This window comes from Protopterus annectens, chromosome 1.part1 (genome assembly GCF_019279795.1).
Source record: "Protopterus annectens isolate FY-2018-M chromosome 1.part1, PAN1.0, whole genome shotgun sequence".
In the NCBI taxonomy this organism is placed as follows: domain Eukaryota; kingdom Metazoa; phylum Chordata; order Ceratodontiformes; family Protopteridae; genus Protopterus; species Protopterus annectens.
The window spans coordinates 788658379-788682446 of NC_056726.1; the positions used below are offsets into that span (position 1 = coordinate 788658379).

General features: G+C 39.4%; 1 protein-coding gene across 2 annotated transcripts in view; it reads right to left on the reverse strand.

Moving 5' to 3' along the window:
- EPG5 (ectopic P-granules autophagy protein 5 homolog) overlaps positions 1 to 24068 on the reverse strand; it is a 2535958-nt gene that overhangs the window by 497820 nt on the left and 2014070 nt on the right. The window contains exon 37 of one of the 2 annotated variants that reach the window (XM_044078183.1): positions 9626 to 9811. In XM_044078183.1, the coding sequence (XP_043934118.1) occupies positions 9626 to 9811 (186 nt within the window). Of the gene's footprint in view, positions 1 to 9621; positions 9812 to 24068 lie in introns of both variants that reach the window. The other variant, XR_006365599.1, reaches the window with a different exon arrangement.

Consider the following 24068-nt stretch of genomic DNA (forward strand, 5'->3'; position numbering starts at 1 on the left):
TAGTCACCATTCCCACAAGAGGAGAAAATATACTAGACCTGATCATCACAAACATGGGGACAAAATGCTCCACACTGGTAGTATATCCCTCAATGGTGAGATCAGACCATAAATTAATCTCACTGGAGATCCACATCCCGCCCCCACCCCCAGCAAAAATGACCACAGTGTAGAACTACACAAAAGCAAACTACACACATCTTAAGACTGGAGTGGTATCCTTCAAGGCCCCTGAGCCAGTGGAAACCACAACCCACGCTGCTGAAACCCTTACAAATGCCTTCTACGAGCACCTCCAGGAATGTATGGATCAAGCAATCCCTAATAAAATCAAGACCCTTTCCACCAAAGGCAGGCGCCCGGTCTGGTGGACCCCAGCCATAAACAAACTCTACAATAAGAGGAGAAAGCTACTACATGACAGAGCAAAATTCCTAAAAGGGAAGGCATCTCTGATCAATACTAGCAAAAAACTACGATCACTCATAAAATCATCCAAGGCCAACTTTGAGAAAAAAATCACTAATGACACAAAAGACAATCATAAAGCCTTCTTTAGCTATGTTAGAAACCTGGGTGGAAACTCCCAGATATGCTCAGAATTAGTCCAAAATGATAAAAATCACTGAACCCACAGACATTGCCAACATACTGGCAGACAGGTTCAGTGCAAATTTCTCCCCTCTCCCCCCAAAAGGAGAAATATCTATCCCACAAGAGTCTAGCCTCCCAAACATCTCAGATGCCCAGGTGAGAGCTGCTCTCTAAAGCAAAAACACAGCATCAATGGGACCGGACGGTGTCCCCGGCTGTGTGCTACACAAACTCAATGAGGAACTAAACCCACACATAAGGCTGCTGTTTAATCTTAGCCTTACTACAGGATACGTGCCCAAAGAATGGCGTCGGCAACTGTGGTCCCACTCCACAAAGGCGGCGCTTCTCACGGACCCTGGAAATTACCGCCCCATAAGCTTGACGAGCCTTGTCTGCAAAGCTATGGAGAGAATCATAATGGAACTCATAAATAAAGACATTGGGGACCTACAGACACTGGATCCTACCCAATTTGGCTTTGTCAAGGGCAGATCCTGCCTCTTGAACTTAGTCGACTTTTGAAACAGTCACTAAGGCCATTGATGAGGGTAAGGCAGTTCACACAGCCTACCTTGACCTAGCAAAAGCGTTCGACACAATACCCCACTCGGGCATCATAGAAAAGCTCACCAGCTTAGATGTAAACCCATATGTCACAAGATGGGTTGCAAACTGGCTCAAGGACAGAACACACAGGGTTAGAGTTGCTGGTGCCATGTCAGACTCTAAGCCGGTCACGAGCGGTGTCCCACAGGGCTCAGTCCTGGGCCCCCTCTTGTTCGGCATTTATTTTTCTGAAGTGCAGGTAAACATAGGGGGATTGTGGCTGACAAAATTTGCAGATGACTGCAAACTGGGCACCATAATTGACACTCTATCAGACACAGACATCCTCCAGAGAGGTCTCATAGAAATGGATAACTGGTGCCAGAGCCATGGCCTTAAGCTAAATGCCAAAAAATGTATAGTCATACCCTTTGGGAAAAACAAGGTAACCCCTAATTACCACATAGGTGGTAATCCATTAAACACGGAAGAAGTTATCAGGGACCTGGGGACCCAAGTTGACAGTAACCTCTCTTTTGACACTCACATTGCCAAAGTGGTTAGGAAGACCTTCTACATTGCCCACCTGATCATGAAGGGATTCACATCCAGATCAGGAGAGGTCATTGTACCCTGTACTCTTCACTTATCAGACCAATGATTGAGTACAACGCCCCATTCGGAATGTACCTTACCCGACACCTGCAGCAGTTGGAAAGACCCCAAAAGTTCCTCACCAAAAGGATAAAGGGGCTCAAACATATGTCATACGATGCCCGACTGAAGAAACTCCAGCTCTATTCAGTCGCATACCGTCTGCTCAGAGGTGATCTGTGCCTGACATACAAGGCCATGTCCAACCCGGAATTAATGGACGTGCTCCACCTCAAAAAATCCAAATCCACCAGAGCCACGAGAGCAAGAGACTTAAACCTCAACACGGACATAAATAGGACGTGCTGGAGGGACAGATTCATCACCCAGAGACTCCCTACACTATGGAACAGAATCCCAGTCCATGTGAGGCAGAGCCCCTCACTGACTCTGTTCAAGAGAAATCTTGACGAGTGGATGGGAGATTGTAGGTTTACCCCAGGAATCATCTCTGTATCACTGCTGGACAGAGGCACAGCAAACTAATGGGTATAGTATTCTCATCCTAAGGGGTGGTGAAAGCCACACACACTCTGGCTAGGCTTATAAATGCCCTAGGGCAGATAGCCTAGTATGAACCTATGAACCTATAAAAATCATCTGCTATAAAAACAGTTCAGCGAAGTTCTGGAGGAAATTTATCTCAGATAAGATAAAACTTACATGATGCAAACTGATATATCAAGTTGAGTTACTCAATAAATAATGTGATGCTATAAGGAAGCTTATTGGTGCAGAACACAACATTAAAGATAAAATGGATAAGACTGAAAAAAATGTGATACATAAAGTTGAACTTAAGAGATCTGCATAACTAAGATGTTTATGTCACTGGTAGTAATCAGAAATATCTGGCGTAAGGATGAAATAGCAAACTGTACTTAGAGTAGTTAATAGAATAAAGACCCACTTACCGAGGAGAAGCTATATTTCTAGAGCTATATTAAACTGTTTTCCTACATTTTATGAACAGTTACATGATGCTGATGTGATGAAAGTAGTTAGGAATGAACAATTAGTTGAACTCTTTGAAAAAGCTAAAACATATCCAGGCATACTCTTTAATGAAGGAGTTTAAATTACAGGAAGTACAACAGCTGTAAGTTGAATGGGGTAAAGGTAAATCAACTTGCCTTCATGGCTTGCCTGTTGAAAAAATACATAGAAGCTTAAGAAGTGTTTTTGAATAGTATCACAGACATGGCTAATTACATGCTTAATTCAGATATCCCCCCCCCCTCAAATGAAGGCAGGCAATTACTGTTGCCATTTTCATTTGGCTAAAGACCCTCTCTGAATAAACTCATAACACCCAAAATCTATTCTCAACCATGACTGTAAATTTTTGCTGGTCTCACAGCTAAAGACTTGCCATAACACTTCCCATGCTGACTGACTTAGAGCAAATGGAATTTGTTCCTTCCAGAGCCACTCATGATTATTTGAAAAAAAAAAGTACTTATTTATATAAAACAGCACTATAAAAAGCACCCTTTATTAGTATCAAGTCTGGATGCTGAAAGATCATATGAAAGACTGAGCTAGCAGTACCTTTCTCAGCTTTTCACATCTGAAATTTCATGAGGAGTTTGTAAAATGTCTGCACTCAGTATATGTTAAAGGGCTATATCTAGAATGCAGATGGGGACTAAACTTTCTCAGGTGTTTAACTTAGGAAGAACCAATAGGCAAGGATGCAATCTCTATCTGCTTTTGTTTGCTCTTTATATGAAACCATTTGCAAGAAGGTTAAAGCAAATTCCCAGGTAACAGATACAGGTTACAGAAATCCAGGGCAGCCTTTGGCTCTTACTTTTTAAGAATTAAATATATTTAGAAGATTAGCAAATTATAAAATTAACAAATATAAAACAAGACTTATACAGATAAAGTATACTCTCTTGAAGACAACAGTTGTGGACTACCCTTTTTTGATGGAATGTAATCACATAACCTAGTTTAAAGTTAGCTGATATTCTGGATCGCTCTATGAGGTCAGCTTAGGAGATGATAATGGGAAAGTTATCAAAATTGGAAGGGAATTTGCTTGGATATGGCACAAGGGATGCAGACAGTACAGAATATTTTATTAATGAAGGAAAGCTACATCTGCATTTATTTGGGCAGGGCAAAAACAAAGTTGGTCTGGAATATATTAACTCTTCTGACAGCTGCAAGGGGGGAGGGGGGCTGAGAGTATTATGATTTAGATTGTATGGTTTAGCAGCAAGCCTTAAACTTTTACAGAGGTTGATGTCCAAATACGATGAAGCTAGGGGGAAACTGGCTATAACTTCAAAACTGAGATGGGAGAAAGGGTTTTATGAGATGTTTAAAAGTAAGAGATCTTGTAGAAAATGCAGGGATAAAACACAATGAATTTTTAATTTGTAAAAAATATATGGCACAAAAAAGAACAAATCCAAACTAAATAAAATAACTAAAAAAATAAAATAATATAAAACAAAGAATCCATGATCAGGGAGAAAAACAAATAATCAAAACTGACCAGTAGTTCTCAAAAGAAGAAAATAGTTTTATGAATATATCAAGGTAAACCCACACTTAAAACTGTATAAGATCAATCACTATCAATGGTATGATAATATATAATCCAAAAAAAAAAGTTGTTAAGGAACTGAATAAGTACTTCACAAATTTAAACCAACCAATATTTGCTTCTGTTTCAAACCATGTTATTCCCACTGAATATTTGTCATCAATTTGCCCAACAATTCCAGCTGAGATAATTGATTAATCTCCTCCTAAAATTGGGAAAACAATTTCTATGGGTTTAGATAATATTCTAGCTATTCCAATTACTAACATTAAAGAAACCCTAGATCTTATATTTCCCACATTCATGGAAAAAAAATTCTCTTTTTCTCTTATTTACAAAACAAAGATTAAAACAGATTCACAACTGCAGACCTATTAGTTTGAAATCTTTACTAAGCAAAACTTGAGAGAGAAGTCTTATTTACACTCTTAAAAATCATACTAATCTAATCTAGTTTTATGATGAGGTTTCTCTGTACTTAACATGGTGCTAAAAGTAGGAGGAATATATTTAGACCTTGCTAAAGCATATAACAAACTGTTACATTCCATAATTAAAATATGTTGAACTATAGGTTTAACCCCTGTTTGATCAACTGGATTTCACAATGATTAACTGGGTATACTCTGTTTGTAACTATTAATGGGGATCACATTTCTACATGATGCTTCCGGAATGTCTCAAGACCTTGCCTGGGCCCCTACTTGCTAAACTTATTTTTTTAAACTTTCTCTGTCATGAATTCCTGCTGGGTCATTAAATACGCTGATGACTACAAGACTGTTTTTTGGCAGTCAAGCAGCATAATTACGAAATAATAAATAAATCTATACTGGGCATTTCTACAAGGACATCAAGATGGGCTTAAATTTTGGTAAACTCAAATGCCAGCTTATGCTTTTTTTGGGAATCATGTCCTAAAAAAATAACTAATTCTCAACAATTCGGTTTTAGATGAGGCACATAAATAGAAAGACTTAGAAATAACAATAACTAAAAATTTGCCTTTAGACAGACATGTCAACAATATTAAATTCAAAGCCTTAGGACAGATAGTTATAATGTTAAAGACAATCTAGCTAAGAGATGAGTATAAATGGACATGATGAATAAACCTATATAAGGCCAACAATAAAATATATTAACACTTTTTGTAGTTATGTAGGTGCCCAACTTGAGAAACTAAGTCTATCCAATGATAATTCACAAAGAGGACAGATGCATAAGACTCAGTTTACCATCCGTTATAGATATTCTAAGGTAAAGCTGTACTGGCTTATCTAGCATTCAGAGATGAACTAATGTTTGCTTAATTAAATATTGATTTATACTCCCAACTATGTAGACTTAAACATACATTATATTTTGTATAAATCAAAATAAAAGAACAGATGAGACAATTTTGTCACCCAAGCTATCCCTAGAATTTGAAATAAATTACTCCTAAAAATAAGACTATCTGCTGCATCACTGACAATATTTAAATGCTGCCAGAATACCTGGATGGACAACAAAACATTTAATCCATTCTTTAAGGAGTCAGTGTTTTTAGAAGTCTTTAATGCCTAATAACTGGTTATTAAAACTTATGAACTAAAGAAAAGACTTTGAAAACTGCTATACTGGGAACAGTCAATGCAAATTACTATTCCTTTAAAGTGTGACTAAATTAAAGAAATTACACAGGGACATATCTTTCCTAGACAAATTGTTGCTTTATTATCGCTATCTTTAAGAAAACTGAAATTATGCAAAGTCAGTAGATGGGACTGGCTGTTGTGGGTACAACAATGATTTGATACAAGGCAGGAATAAAACCAGAGGCATACAGTTACTAGTGTCTTTAAACGGTACTTTGTGGAATGAAAATATACAAGACTAACAAATGTGGCATGATGTAGTAGGAAAGAGCTCTATGTATATCCATAACTGCAAGAATGTAGGGAAAAGCAATAATAGTCCCTGGGTATGCTACCAGATCTTGAATATTTTTAGTAGGCAATGTCAATTTTAGTATTTTTACACTCCAACCAGACTTGGTAAAATATTTTTCACAGTAATATAGTAAATCCATGCTACTGAAGGTGTGACACAGAGATGCTATGTAAATGCCCCATGTCAGCTTCAGTAAAGCAAGACTTGCAAGAAATATGTGAACAATCTGCCCAGGTAAGGTTAATGCTACTGGATCTTTACTTATGACAGGTAAAATTAGAATAAAAAACCTAAGAAGAATGCAAGAAATCTTGCTAGATCTTACAATGTCAGCTTAAAAAAAAACAACTACTTGAAAGTCAAAACACTTGGTATGAGCTTTAGATGATGATGTAAAATTAATACTGTCTGAAAAAACAAGATCTAAAACTGGCTATGAGCCTCATAGAGAAGACTGTAGCAAAATGGACTCTAGGAACTTAAATTCTGAAACTGAAATGGATAGTATAAGGCTGTTTTTTTTCTAATGCAGTTCAGCTTCCATATTTTTGTCAGTTAATAGAAAAATAAGTTGATAAAAACAGGCTAGGGTTTGGAGATGACTTCTTTCTTTCTTTCTGGTATTGTAACTTAATTGCAAATGCTTGGCAAATGAATTTTTGAATGGCTATATGCTAGAAAGTGCTGTTCAAATGCACCCTAGAAGGAACACTATATTATATTCTTTACATGATTATATGAAATACTTTATGCTTATAACTGTAAAGTGGTGTTCCCTGTGAATAAAGTGGTCAACTACTTAATATAATATTCTCCAACTTCACTGTCAGAAATTTTTGAATTCTTTTTCTTTTTAATATTTTGCCCTTCTGTATACTGCACATTTTAGCCACTAGACTTGAAAAATCTTAACACACATCTAATTATTTTAAAACTGTTAAGCAAATCTTTAAGTAACTCATAAATATGAGAATCAGTACTTGGATTTCCCTTTAACAATATTCTCACAGCCTTCTATTCTTCTACCTACTCAGGTTTTGCCATTTTCTAACATAGAAGTTCAATCTGTTCTAATTTTCCTTAGTACAATGGTTCAGGTCTTAATAATAAATTTTCAACTGCTTAAAAAGACTTAAAGAGCCACACTATTCATGTTTTTTTTTTTTTAACAGATTTTCATAGTCCTCAGGGCAAATGATTGTTTTTTTTATCTTAACGTCTTCCACTTACAGAGTGAAGAATGGAAAGTTGCTTGGAACTATGTCTGCAACACAAAGATGAAACTATTAGGGTCCTAATAAAGAACTGTGAGAGATTCCTTGCTTCATGTCAAACTACACACTCTTTTCTGATTATACTTTTTGACAGGTACCATGATGGTTTATATTACATATTTCAAACACTCTTAGAGTATTTGGAAGGACTGTCAAAGCAAACCTTTCTATACATTTGCCAATATAAGAAGGCAAATTTCTTAGCCTGTAGTTTGTGACCTTGGAATCTACTGCTTACTATTATAAACCGGATACACAACTGCCTACCTTTAGTCATCATGTAAAGTTGCTAAATTAAAAGATAAGTTAAACAGTAAATTTAATAGGCTTACTAACTCTTTTCATAATCTTTTCAGCTCTCTGTCTGAAAAGTCATTCATTTCAGTCATATTTTTAACATCTAGACTGGCCAAGGGTTTACATAACACATTAGAATTAATATGTTATATAACACATTAGAATTAATATTGTACTTAAAATTTAGACTTGGGAACACATTATGTGAGGGTCTATATCACCACATCAAATGGTGATAAGTTTGAACGGCCTTTGTTCGAACCAAAAAGTCCAAAAGCCCTAAACAGCAAAGTTACGGAACATCGATTTTTTTTGCCAGAGAAAAAATTTGGTGGGCCGTCTTCAGGGCTTTGCTATTTACTCCACTGTAGTGCGATCTCAGAGTTGGTATATTTAAGTAGGGGGGTGTGGAGGCGAAGCCCCCCACTTCAGTTTGTTTTAAAGTTGTGATTTTTTTTTCAGGAAGCAGCGATTTTTTTTTTCCCTGGAAAAAAAAATCACTATTCCATGAGTTCGCTGTTTAGGGTTTTCGGACTTTTAGATTCGAACAAAGGGCATTCGGACTTATCACCATTCGATGTGGTGATATAGACCCATTATGTGATTTGCCATCTGCAACCTTATGACCAAAAAATTGCTAAACTGTTAAAAAGCTTTGTGTATTGGCATAACAATATAAAGCTCTAACTATGATGCAGACCACCTGAACATGAATAGTAGGTTGGATGATGGAAGAGTCAGGTGGGGCAGGATGGGAGTGAATAGTCAATGCTGACTTATCCATCTAGGGAGAAGGGAATGACGGTTCGGGTCATCTATTTGCCACCATGGAAGCAAAGGTTTGCAGGCACCAAAACACAGGCAGGACCAGGTATATAGGTAGGTTTAGGTTTACTAAGTCAGTGAAAGAAGCCCTTGTCAGCAAGTGGGAGGAAGCATACACATACCTGGAGAGGGCATTGTAGGCCCTTATACTGATAAGTAAGCTCCTGTCAGCCATGACGGATGACCTTAGAGCCTAACATAAATGCCCTCACTGGCAGCATTAGCTTCCAGACAGAGCACAAAGCCCTGCCACCACTGCCCGAGTGACAAGGTACTTTTAGTTGGTTCTCATAGGACTCCCCAGTGGTAGGTGAGCAAATACATTCATGACTGATGAGGGAATAGCACAACTGGAACACAGAAGCAGTGTATCTCAAAACTTGCTTTAATACAATCACATAATTTCTGCAGTTGGATGAATTCCCTGCACTCCCTAATGTGGGAGGCTGTGACCCCCCCCCCCACTTCTGCTACTCACACTATGAGATTGCTGTACCTAAGAATATGCTGAGGTATGACAATCTCTGACTTGTTAAACATCCCCCCTTTTCTTATCTTTAGTCTCACATTTGCTAAGAACTGCAAATGAGGTCCTGCTGCATAAACTGCTGGTTACAGGAATACAAGAGTAAAAGAAACTGTGAAATAAAAGAAACAAGTTAAAAAAGACATTTTGTCTGTTAAGACTGTTAAAAAATATGGATGCATCACTGCAAATAAAAAATAAGGATGTATCACTGCACTTTTCCTTGCAAGTTATCATGCAGTTATCGATATACACATTCCATATTACAAACACTATACATCTACATCCCTGGGTTTCAGACTGGAAACAATTCATATAGCTGACATCTTACTTTCTGAATTATGCTGGAAAATATAAATTGAAAAATTTGTTGTGATAATAAATAACAAAATTTAAAATACTTAAACTTACAGATTTGCTTAGAAGTACATCCTCTTTTGCCAAAAAGACCATCATGAAGAGAAGGCAGACAACCATAGCTCGTGTGTTTTGGTTGGGCTGGGCATTCCATGCATCACTAAGCACACTGACCCAATTAACTTCACAGAGAACTGTACCCAGAAAAAGAAAGCAACTCTTTGGACTTCCTCTTTCGACCTATAAAAAAGAATAAAACTGCTTTAGAACAGGTCAACTAAGGTTAATTACCAGTGAACTGAGGGACAAGCTAGAAACTAAACCTTCCTTAAGGGGTAAAATAAAATATTTCAAGGCTACAGGAAAAGCTCACTAAAGCTCTGCCACTGACTGCAGTGATGGAAAGGTTAGTTTACTTTCCTTATATTGCTTTCTTGTAATTTGCATTGCTTCCTTGCCTTCTATTTTGTAAATTGTGGTGTACTTTCATTATAATGTGTTTTAATTGTATTTTGCTTTCATATGCAAATTTAAACTAGGAAAGAAACTCTTGTGAGTTGCACAGAAATTACAGCAGGTCATTTAAGGTTCATTATCAATGAACTGATGGTGGAGCTACAAAGTAAACCTTGCATTGAAGGTGTAAACTAAAACATTTCAAAGCTTTACTGGAAAAGCCCACTCAGACTCTGCCATAGACTGTCACAAGGGAAGTTACTTTGCTTTTCTCATACTGCATTCTTGTAGTTTATACTGTTTAATTGCCTTCTTCTATTTTGTGGAGAGTGGTGTATTTTCATTAAGCTGTGTTTTAACTGTGGTCTGCTTTCAATTGTATATTTGAACAAGGAAAGAGACCACAGCTGCGTCTCTTGTCAGTCACGCAGAAATTAACTTTTTCCTAGTTGCCTGCCCCTTAAGTTAATCTGACCACATACTTCTTGCCCTCTCCTCTTTCAATGGTTATTGTCAGTAAACAATTATCATTTAGAGAAGTTACTCCCCTTTACCCATTTAAATGTATTGGCCATCCCACTGTATTTCTTAGAGCCAGAATACTAAGTGCCCACCCCTATCCAATCTATCTTGCTCTTTTAAAATTTGTGGCTCGCAACTTAGATTGCTAAACCTTGAGTTACTTCCTCTTTCATATCGAACTGCTTAGTGTACACTGTAACTTTTTGGATATTAACCCATGTTTTCCTTTGTAACATTAAAATCTGCAACTTCTGGTCCAAAACCACCAATTACTGGAGAGCTTACATCCTACCTCTCAATAGTCATCTTGGGATTAATGATTCTGTTCTACTCCTGGTGAGAGAAGGACAATAGTGACATAATTTCCTGGAGACTGATGATCTCCAGACAGCCTGATAACTGCGTCATAAGTGACTACTTGGAATTTGTTCTTATATTTTGCATTTGATGAGAAAAGTCGCAGAGGGCATTAATTCTTGACTGTCTCAGACTGGGCAGTGAGTGCCTGTGTAGGACCTTCCTGATTGGCCTGGGTGTTATTCAAGGCATCTGCCAAAAAACATTACAACGAGCCTACAGATCCCTGTATCATCTGGGACAAGACTTTTGATCAATGAAGCAACCCTCGCAAGTATGGCTGGTGCAAACGGCCAAAATACTTCAATACAAATGCAAAAAAGAGGCCAGCACCAAATACTTCAGTGTTTACTGTGGCAACACCAACAAAAACAGACCGGTTTCGGCAAACCTGCCTTCCTCAGTGACAAATACACAAACATCAGTACAACAATTTATACCTTGCTTAATTGTCACAATAAAAATCACATGTTATTAGCCTCAATTCCCTTAGCTTACCTACAATTGGTCATTAAGACCTAGAGAAAAAGGTGCACCTAATTTTATGATCCAGCTTATTTCTTTTTTGTTTAATAAACCATGCCATCCTAATTTATTTGTTCTATCCCCCTGTATCTTATCAATACCATAAAAGTAAATCTAGCTGAACTGTGTGTGACCACATGTTTATATAGAGCACTGGATGTCCGTTAGTTTCGGATATCACTAAAGTGCTCAGATATGCGTATTCATAATGGGTGAGATGTTTGGTCTATATAAAATGATGAGCAAGAGCACGTAGGTAAATAAACTAACCAATCTGTCCCACAAATAGCATAAAATTTTATATCACATACTTTGCTTGTGCTCTTGCTAGAAAACTCTTTTGATTTAAGCATAAACTTGCAAAATGAGCAATGGCTACAGGGAAAAGAACCTACCAATCTATCCCCAGTTAGTGTAAGCTGCTGATCCAAATGTTGGCCACTATTACCATACTTATAGTGATTAAAGTATGACCCAAGGGTACTTCCCCTACGATACGAAAATTAACATTTAGGTGCAAGAATTTAAGACAGTTCATCATTGGCTAATAAAGTATTCCAATTGGAATTAATAATGTCCCTGACTATATTGATATTTCTGCAATACGTAGTTACAAATCTAATACTCACCATAACGTTCCATGTATGTAGTCCATCTCACCGAACATTATTATGTGTGGATTTGGAGCCGATCCTCGGCTCTGACTCGGCCGCTTAGAAAGCCTGAAAACTTCTGATTGGTTCGTGGCTAGGAGGTATCCCATGGTGCATGAGCACATTCCCCAGATCTTGTTTGCTACTAGTCTATAATTTATTTTATTTATTTTATTTTACATTTGTTGACCGGGCTAGTCTGGCTGGATACATGTCCATTTTCAGCAGAGGCCCGAGGAGAAAAGCTCCACTATATACTAGAAGGTAACATAAAAAATATAAGAATAAGACAGGTAAAAGGAACAAAGGTCTGGAAGAATAAACTGTAATAAAGGCGCCCCTATGGTATAAACCACTGTAGAAAAGGAAAAACTGTTTCCAGATCCTCCAGGAAGGGGGCTGGTGGGTGGGTTTGTAATAATGTTCGGCGAGATGGACTACATACATGGACCGTTATGGTGAGTACATAACTTCTTTATGTTATGTAGTCCTATCTCGCCTCCATTATTACATGTGGGACAGCGTCCCTAGCATCTTGTATGGGTGGCTCACTGGAAAATACTCCTGAGTACTGTGGAACCAAACAAGGCTCTAACCCTGGAAGTTAAATCCAATTTATAATGGGAAATGAAGGTATGAGGGGTAGCCCATGTTGCTGCTTATTATCAATAGGTGTCCTGGCTTGGAAGGCAGCAGAGGTAGAAAAGGAACTGGTAGAATGCACTTTGACATTAAAGGGTAACTCCTTTCCCTGAGAAGTGTAAATAAAGGAAATACAACTAGAGATCCAGTTCGCTAGTGTGACCTTGGAGACTGGCAAGCCCATTCTCGCCTCAGCAAAAGAACCGAACAGCTGTTCTGATTTTCTAAATCCTTTGGTCTTGTGGCTATAGAAACACAGTTGCCTATGCACATCCAATTGGTGGAATGTATACTCTGCTTTACTGGTGTGATTAGGGAAGAACACTGGCAATTCAGTTGTTTAGTTTAAGTGAAATTGAGAACAGACCTTAGGAATAAAGGAAGGATTGGTCCGGAGAGAAACCCTGTCTTTGTGAAAAATTAAATATGGAGGTTTAACTGATAGGGCTTGTAGTTCAGAAACTCGTCTGGCTGAGGTTATTGCCACCAGAAAAAGTGTCTTCCAATACAGGAATTTCAACTGACAACTATGGGCTGGTTCAAAGGGTGGCAAACTAAATCTAGACAGGACTAGATTCAGGTCCCAGGGAGGAATGGGGTCTTGCACAGGAGGTCTTAACATCATGGAACCCCTAAGAAAAAATTTGCAGTTTGTGAGACATAAGACTGGAATCATTAATCCCTGCATGAAAATTAGATAATGCTGCTAGCTGAACTCGGAGTGTAGCAGTCGCTGAATCCTGATGAAAGAGTTCTGAAAGGAACTCTAAAACAATAGTAATGGGAATTGTAAATGGATCAACTTCTCTGTTGTGTGCCCACATAGAAAATCTCTTCCATTTACTGTGATACAATTTTCCAGTCGAAGGCTTGTGAGAAGAGGTAATAATATGGGTTACAGCTGGAGACAGATCATGAAGCCTGACTAGTGATGGAACTGGAGCAGCCATGCTGTCAGTTTGAGAGTGTGGAGACTGGGGTGAAGAGAACCTGACATGCGTCTCAGGAGGTCTGGCACTGGGTCCAGAGTCCATGGATAGTCTAACAGGTGAGGCTTGAGAAAAGGGAACCAAATCTGATGTGGCCAGTAAGGGGTGATGAGGATCACATTGCTTCCCAACAACATTGTTTTCTGTATGACCTTGGGAATGAGTGGAAAAGGAGGAAAAGCATAAAGGAGTCCCAGGGGCCAATCATGGACGGGTGCAGCTCTTGGAGACTCTCCCGGAGGGGGGGAATGAGGGAGAAAAAGGTGCTGCATTTGGTGTTGATGGGGTTGGCAAAGAGATCGCAGCAGGGTTGTTCCCACTTGTGGAAGATCAGGTTGGCTACCTTCTGGTTCAAGGACCATTCGTGAGGTAACAATATTGCCCTGCTTAGCTTGTCCACTATCACGTTGGAAGTCCCCGGGATGTGCGTTGCAATAAGAAAGCGTTGGGAAGAAATCGCCCAATTCCAAACTCGCAGGGCCTCTCAACATAAGGGGTATGATCTGGATCCCCCTTGATTGTTTAGATACCAAACCACCGACATGTTTTCAGTCTGGATAGCTATCATCCCTAGAGGGAGAAAGTCGTGAAATGCTTGCAATGCTAGCAGCACCGCTCTCATCTCTAGGACACTGATATGTAGATAGGCCTCCTGATCTTGCCATGTGCCTTGGACAGTCCTGCCAAGATAATGCCCCCCCCACCCTATCTGGGAGGCATCTGTGGACACAGTGGCAATGGGTTGGTGCGGTACAAAGGGAGTCCCTCTGGTAAGATGACCTGGTTGAATCCACCAGCGTAGATCCTTTTTGCAAGAATTTGTGATCAGAATCTGGTGATGTAGAGGCAACTGCTGAAAGGACCACTGGGATGACAGGAGCCACTGGAGGATCATCATATGTAGTCTTGCTAAAGATACTAAGGTTATAGTCAAGGCCATAGTTCCGAGAAGCTGCAACACCACCTTCGCTTTGACTCTTCGAAGGGGAAGTATTCTGTAAATTTGCTGCGCAAGATTCTCTATTCTATCTGTAGGTAGTCTGGCTGTCATAGAACCCTTGTCTGTATTTGCTCCTATAAATGTTATAGATTGAGTGGGCAAAGTTGAGGATTTTTCCCAGTTTATAGAGATTCCCAAACTGGGAACAGAGCTTGATTGTGGAATCTCTCGATTGAACTAGACAATGCCTGGTGGTGCGGTCAGGAGCCAAATCGTCCAGGTATGGAAAGACTTGGATTCCCTGACGCCTCAAATGAGCTGTGACTACTGCCACGCACTTAGTGTACACCCGGGGGGCTGTGGTAAGACCAAATGGGCAGCACCCAAAACTGGTAACGATTGGCTCCCAGCCGGAAGCATAGGTAGCTTCTTGATGCTTTGTCCATCATTATGTGGTAGTAGGCATCCTGGAGATCTATTGAGCACATCCAACTGTCTTTTCCTAACAGAGGGAGTACGGATTGTAGAGTGACCATTCGGAACTTGGACTTCTTTACATACTCATTTAACCTGCTGAGGTCTAGGATGGGTCTCCAGTCTCCTGTTCTTTTTGGAACTAAATAAAACCTGGAGTACGTTCCAAATCCTGTCTGGTCTGCTGGGACCTTTTGGATGACTCTTTTTAATAGCAGCTTTTTTATCTCTATAGCCGCTTGATCCCTGTGATTGGGTGGTACATCTGGGATCCTTTTGGGAGAGTGTGGTGGAAGGGAAAATGGTACAGAATAACCTCTGGTGATAATGTCTTGTACCCACTTTTTTCGAGTGAGATTTAGCCAGGCTTCTGGGTACAAGGACAGGCGACACCCGACCGGCTCCAGAGACACACAGTCGTGTTCCACATCAGAAATGCTGATAGGGACGGTCCCGAAAGGAATCGCGACCTCCCTGATCTTGTGGGCCTCCCCTGCCTCTAGGGCGACGTCTACCATTATTTCCTCCCCCCCTGCTTCTGAAGGAGGAATCACCTTTTGTATCCTGGAAAGGTCTCTGTGACTTCTTGAACCACATTTTAACCACATTTTACCTCTCTTCTGACCTTTAGGGTAAAGTCTAGAAGGAACGGTAAAACAGACTCCCACAGAGAGAGAGTCTTTCCTTCCTGTTCACACCTGGTGAGGGTATCTTTCACCTTGGGTCCAAAAAGAGAGGATCCGCCCATGGGGGCATTGATGAATGTAGACTTGAAAGGCTCATCAAAGTTGCATAGACGCATCCAGGAATGTCTCTTTAAGGAGACTTCTGAACCTGCTGCCCTACTCGCACCATCAGCAGCGTACGAGATCAGCTGCATGCAAGAGTTAACAATGGATGTGAGAGTAGCCAACTGAGCTGACACTGTAGATGAGTCTGCTTCAGTAGTGGTACCCTGAAGAGTATCTCCTAACTCCTTTAGGAGATCTCTCTGAAGTCTCGTAAAATGTGACAGATAGTTCAGCGATCAGAGTGCAAAAGCCGCTGAAGAGAAGATACGCTTCCCGTACGTATCCATCATTCAGGATTCCTTACTGGGTGGATGGATAGAAGAAGAAATCTCTGCTAGCTCCTTCTTAGTGGCTGCCACCACCATGGCATCAACAGGTAAGCCCTTGGATAAAAATTCTTTGTCTTTATGGGCGGAAAGAAATTTATTCGGCCTCCTGTGGACCAGTTCCATGTCATCAGGAGTCTGCCATCTTTTCTGACTCACAAGATCCAGTAATTCGTCAAATGGAGGAGACACCCATGAAGCTGAGGGTTGAGACCCGAAAGCCTTCAGGTACACTGACTCCTCATCAGATGGGGTACCGGTGGGCCAGCCACCTCTCTGCCTGAGGATCTCCAAAATGTCTGCAAAGGAGACATCTTCAGAGGACGACTTAGAGAACCCCTCCGACTCACCAAGGTCAGTGTCAGATGTGACAGACTCATCAGGGGAGTCTACATGCTTCCTCTTACATGATCTCTTCTGAGCGGGCTCCTCAGCGGGGTCCTCTGGGGAGGTCTCAGAAGATCAGGGGCCACCCAAATGGGGGTCCTGAGGTTGTGGGTCTCTGCCATCCCGGTTGAGAGAGGATGCTGAGACCATAGTAGGCGCTTGAGGGAGTATAGCATCGGTACTTCTATGTGGGATGGATGTACTATCCAACATGCTCCTCATCCTCATGAAAACCGATTCCTCCGGCTCCAAATGACTCCCTGTCTCCAAAGAGAGTGTAGGTACCAATGGCTCCAAAAGAATCGGCTCCGAGAACAATGTAGGGTCTGAGCTCACTTAGGCCGATGCACCAAGAGGAAGACACAGCACCGAAGAGATTCGGTTCCAAGTGTCCCCCTCGGGGCCGACCGAAGAGCTTCGGACCCTTGACACTTCGGACGGCGCCGAGAGTGTCAGAGCAGAGCTCAGCTCCGAGACAACCACACGGGGTGCTGGAGCCAAGGACACCACTATAGTCGGTACCAACAATATCTGCTCCAAAGGCCCAATCTGGGTTGGTGGAGGAAAAAGAGCAGGATCAGTAGCAGGAGTCGGCTCCGACCCATTCGACGACTTGAGGAGTCTGAGCACCACTCTCTCTATGTGTTCTTCAGATAAGCTCCTGGAGGATCTGGAGGATAGTGTGGGAGACCTTGTTCTCTGCAATATAGGCAATTTTAGAGTAGGGGAGACCAGTGGAATGTCTGTAGACTGGCTCCGAAGAGGACTGCTAGTGATCTGCACTGAAACACTTGGTGCCGATACTGCAGGGTCCATGTCCAGAATCTCAATCGGCCCCAAAGACTGTGGAGCCGAAGAGACAGAGGCCAACTCCGATTTTGGTAACTTCTGTGGAGGTTCAGAGACAGAAGTTGAGGCTGAAGAAGGCCTTTTAGAGATCTTGCCCTTATCCTTTCTAGAAGACTGCGAACTAGCAGAGGCGGAAGAACTGGCTATGGCTTCCTTAAAGGAAGGTTTAAACATGCCTTTTAAAATCAGCTTATTCTTCCGTTCCTGGAGTACTCTAAGGCTAAAAGAATGACAAAAGAGACAAGTTTCTTGTAAATGTATGGCCCCTAAGCAGTACACACAGATGCTATGTCCATCGGTGATGGACATTTTTTGCGAGCATTTAGTACACTTTTTAAATCCTGACTGTTTATGTTCTTTATGTTCTTTGGACATACTGGCAGTAGAGAAAAAAACAACACACTCACACAACAAGAAAGGAACTAGATCCTCTAACTTAAGCAGATCCATCCCTAACGCCCACAACAAAAATAAAGGGGTTTTACTAGGTTCTCTAACTTAAACAAATCTAGTGCAAGAAAGAAAAAGGGAACAAACTAGCACCTCTAAGTTAAACGGTCTAGTCTAAAAACACACACTCATGAGAAACCATGCACAAACGGCCAACAGGCCCAAGAAATTTTTAAAACAGCAATAAGTCAAATCCGGTTAAAGACACAAATTGGTATCACAGTAAGACTGTCAGCAATCAGAATAAAACTTCACACAAAGCAAAAAACTCCTAATAAGCAGTAATAATAATGAACTAAATCACTTAGCTACAGCCAACCAAAAGAAGCTTCCGACTGAAGACGCGGCAAATGAGATCTGGGGAATGTGCTCATGCACCATGGGATACCTCCTAGCCACGAGCCAATCAGAAGTTTTCAGGCTTTCTAAGCGTCCGAGTGCTCCGAACCCACACGTAATAATGGAGATGAGATAGGACTACACAACATCATCATTTCCTGGATCACATAGACATGGGTGATCTTGACGGAGACATCACGAATATTTTGGAGAAACATGAACCCATGTGGCAATTAAAGCTGAACTCTTTAAGGAAGCATGGACTAAATTACTACTGTTCAAGTAAAAGTGTACTGGAACTTAGAAAATTGCCACAATGTTTACATGACTTATTTTATTCTACCAGATGGTTTTAAACACCATTTTAAATTAGTTGTAATTTAAGTGTACATTTTGTTTCCATCATCGTACATTTTTTTCTTATTATTTTTTATTTTTCTGGTTCTCTTTTTTTCCACTTTATTCAAAATGATGTGTAATAACAAAACTAACTAATTATACAATAATATTTTTTATAGATAGTTTTTAGGGTTCTTGTACACAGACCTGAAGAAGTCTAGAAGGACGAAAGCGATTTTGTTAACAATAAGTTATGAAAATAGAACGTGATTTTTACAACTGATTTTTTACATGCAAAGTGTATATGTATACATTTATAGATATTTTTTGATTGCCAAATGTTTTGATTGCCTAAGGTTGATATATTTCCAGCCATGTAGTATACTGTCTTGGATAAAATCACAGACTTAATAATCTACTTAATAGTCTGGTTAAATAAGAGGTACCACATCATTAGAAATTTTATTTAAAGTACATGAGGGTTATATTATTATGACAGCTACTAAGTAGGGCAGAACCAGCTCAAATGTCACACTGAGGAAGGGATGTAAATTTAACGTGTACCAATAACACTTTGTTTTACAGCACAATAAACCACTGCCTTACCTGATAAAAGGTATATATATATATATATATATATATATATATATATATATATATATATATATTTTTTTTTTTTTTAGAAAGCTTGGGAGGAAACTATTACTCTATTTTTGTTTTACTTGGATCACTTGTCTGTGTACTTAATAAAGGCTTTTCGACTGGAAACAGGCTGCCTGCCTTGCTTGGATTACTTTTGAATACTTAGTAATTCTGTACAATTATATATTTTTATTATTTACTTTTTTTTTTTGACTTAAGACGAGTTTAAATTCGCTACTTCTACTACTATTGCCTGATCTGATTAATATACAGTGATTAACCAGAGATATATTGTCTGAAAACCTTCCACACAGAGTAGTTTCTTACACTGTTTTGTTTTTGGACCCACTATTCTTGTTTAGTGGGTTGTTTTCAGACTTCGGGGATACCACAGAGATTGCTTGTTTTGTTTTTGTTGGTACTTTGATTTCTGAGACCAAGGTTTTTGTTCTGTCAAAGGATCCCCTGAATTGGTGTAGAATTCCAGCATTTTAAAATATGGATAATAACAGACTAAAAGATTTACTAACTGTACCTATCTGGAATGATACAGAAGCAGATCAGGTACAAACGGATACAGAAAATGGACAGGGAAGAATGGGCCCAAAAAATATGAATTCAGAGACTTTTTCTAAACTGGAAAAGCAACTGAAATGCATGCAGGGTACCTACTGGAACAGATTTATTTACAACAAAGCATAGATAAGAAGAGACTACCCCGGGGACTTAGATTGAACAAAAGACCAATGTGGAAAAGTATGGATGATTCAATTTCTAAGGAATGGGAAGGTATTTTAGAGGATGCCAGCTACAAACTTATTTGTCTGCTAGTAAGGAACAACCTTACTGTGCAGGAAGCTACAAAGGCTGATATCACATCTTTAAAGACAACATTGAAAAATGAGAAGCACAATGACCTAGCTGCTAAATTTGAGCTGCTTAAAGAAAGAGTGAAAGGATACGAGCAGTCCATTAAAGAAAGAAAGATTAATAAAATGAAACAAGATCAACTGGACAAAGTTGATCCTAGGAGACTTACTAGGAGGTACAATAACAACAACAACAGGAGAACCAACAACAGACAAGGTTTTAGTTATAACAGGGGATATAAGGGAAAGTATAACTGTGCCAGCAGACCTCAACAGGATTTTCCCAGGTGAGATCCTTGCACAAAACCAGACAGGGGCACAATACAGGACAACCAGGAGGCTGTCCCCCCAACATCTCATTCCCCACCATCCCAATCCCCTCTGGCTATCAACACTCCGCAGAAGCCTTTGACATCACAGAAGGATTAGGGCAGGAACATAAGCCACAGAGGCAACCAGAACTGGCAGAGAGTTCTACAGGACGAATTACAGGACTACCAGGACAACCAGGACCACAGACAATCCAGCTACCAGAAGCAGCAGCACCTTCACAGAGACCAGTTTCTTCAGGAAGACCAATATCGACAGCACAGACATCAACCACCACACCAATACCAAAGCCAGCACCAGTACCAGAACAAAAACGATGAATACCACCAGAGCCGCAGAGCTCATCCCTCTTACCAGGTCTCCCCTACCATAGCCACAGCGAGGAATACTACTACAACCCACCGAGATTCCAGAAAGCAGAGGAGGAATTTCAGAGGTCTCAGGCTCTATCCACGAACCCCCAGGGAGACAGGAGAACGAAACAGTGGACAAGGGTGAGGGAAATACAATAACTGGATAATCCCGACTGGAACCCTGACTACAACCTAGGTCCCAGGCTCAGATGGGGGAACCCACCACAATAACAGGTACAATAACAGGTGCCACAGTAACAGGTGCTCCACTTATCTGGAACCACTCTGTTAAAGTACTGACTGAAGATGAACAAAGTGTGTTGTCCAAAGGACTTACTTTTGTACCAAGCTGCAGAAGTGAGGTTGCTCAGGTACTGACAGACCTTAAAATGTTTGTGAGGAAGCTCAACTTAAGGGTACAGTTTCATGGCAAAAGTAATGAGATTGAAAATAAGCCTATTGATGAAACTATAAAAAGGCCTAGCAGCTATTGTCCACCACTACATCAGACATTTGCTGCTTTCGAAGTGAAAACCTCCTAAGAAAAAACTTTATAACTTAACACAGGGAGAAAGAAAAACATTGATTGAGCTAGACAATGATAAATCCAGGGGTGTAATGAAAAGGCAGACAAGGGAGGAGGTATACTTGTGACTGATACCACTAGCTACAACCAAAAGATAGAGAACATGCTGGAGGATAACAGATTTTATGAGATATTACCATGGATGACATAACAACAGCATATGATTTATGGAACACTAATCTCACCACATTTTGGGAAGAAAAACGTATTACTAAAAATCTTTATAATTATTTATGGAGCCCATGCCCACGTTTACCTTACATTTTTGGAATACCAAAGCCACACAAGAACCAAGAAGACCCACCTTATACACTGGTGGTAGCAAGTGGAGGTTCCCTTACTGAAGCCGCAGCTATTTACCTTGATTACTTGCTGAAACCTTTAGCAGAAAAGAATAAGTCGTACATAAGAGATTCAATGGATTTTTTGAGGAAAATAAAAAACATTACAGCTGACAGTATTTTATTAACTATTGATGTGGAATCCTTGTACACAGTGCTCCCTCACAATTACTATATAACTGCAGCAATGGAGTCTTTTAAAAAACATAATCAAGGTACACAGGCACAACTGCAAAGTTAAGCAAGCTCATTAATCTTGTGCTGGACTTCAATCTCTTTACTTTCAATAGCAAACACTACAAACAAAAAAATGGTATAGCAATGGGGACTGCCATAGCTCCCAGCATAGCTAACATAGCCCTGGGCAAGTGGGAGGAGGACTTTGTGTTAAACAACACAGACTACATGCAGCATATCACATGCTATTTACGTTTTATTGATGACATCTTTATTGGGTGGGAAGATGACACCTTGCAGCTTGGAGATTTTATCACTTACCTCAACCAAACAAACCGCTTCCTGAAGTTTACCTCTTCCCATAGCTATACTTCAACCACTTTCTTAGATATGCAGATTTCCAAGAACACCAACATTAACAGAATCACCACTGATCTATTCATAAAATCAATGATGGTTAACTTATTACTCCACAGTAAAAGTCTACATCCTACAAAAACCAAGTATAAAGTCCAAGAGCGATAGATTAGTTAGAATTGCCACAGAGATGGAACCATTTTTGAGAAACCTGAACAACTTAGAGAATGATTTTCTAGTGAGAGGCTATGAAAGTCAGATGTTAAAAACATCCTGGAACCCATTTTAGAACTGAAAAGGACTGAAGCACCTTCACTCAACCTCCCCAGTAGGAGAATGTTAAGAAATTCCACACAGAATAACAAATGCAAAAACAGCTGCATCCTGACATAAACTTTGGATTATCACAGTATCAAAAATGTTATTGAAGAAAACTGGGCCATTGTCACAGGAAACCCTTTTCTGATTAACATCTTAGGTGAAACCCCATCCTTTGATTTTAGGAAGGCCAGGAACATTAGACGTTTTGTTGAATTTAAACCTAGACCATATGAGAGAAACACTAAAATATGTGAAACTAATTGTACATTTTGTATATTTATATAACAAGGTGATAGTTTTTATTGTCCTTATTTAAAGAAAATCATTAAGACCAGTGCAGGGAATGACTGTAACACTACAAAAGTCATTTACAGGGCACAGTGCAATGAATGGGATGCATTCTATGTGGGCAAGACTGTAAAAAAATTCAAGCACAGGATTTCATGTCATCTGTCAGAAATCTTCTATGGATGTAAATATAATGCACTAGCCAAACACCTTTCTCTTCATAAAAGACACACAGGTTTTAAGTTTTAAGTTCTAGATCCTGGATCAGATAGAAATGGGTGATCTTGAAGCAAACATCCCAAATATTCTGGAGAAACATGAACTCATGTGGCAATTTAAGCTGAACTCTTTTAGGAAGCCTGGACTAAACTACTACTGTTCAATTAAAAGTGCACTGGAACTTGGAAAATTGCCACATTGTTTACATGACTAATTTTATTTTATTTTATCTTATGTTATTCTACCAGTTGGTTTTAAATACCATTTTAAATCAGTTGTAATTTAAGTGCATATTTTGTTTCTATCATCATACATTTTATTGGTTCTCTTTTTTCCACTGTATTCAAAATGATGTGTAATAACAATGCTAACTAATTATATAATTACATATATTTTTATAGATAGTTTTCAGGGTTCTTGTACACAGACCTGAAGAAGTCTAGAAGGACAAGAGCGATCTTTGTTAACAATAGGTTATGAAAATAGAATATGATTTTTACAATTGATTTTTTACATGCAAAGTGCATATGTATATATTTACAGATATTTTTTGATTGCCAAATGGACTAAGGTGGATCTATTTCCAGCCATATAGTATATTGTCTTGGATGAAATCACAGACTTAATAATCCATTTAATAGTCTGGTTAAATAAGAGGTACCACATCAATATAAATTTTATTTAGAGTACATAAGGGTTATATTATTATGACAGCTACTAAGTAGGGCAGGACCAGCTTGAATGTCACACTGATGGAGGAAGGAATGTGAATTTAACATGTGTATTTAACATGTGTATATTTAAATAACACTTTGTTTTACAGCACAATACACCACTCCCTTGTCTGATAAAGGGATGTGAATTTAACATGTGTATATTTATATAACACTTTGTTTTACAGCACAATAAACCACTCCCTTGTCTGATAAAAAGTATATATATGTTTAGAAAGCTTGCAAGGAAACTATTACTCTA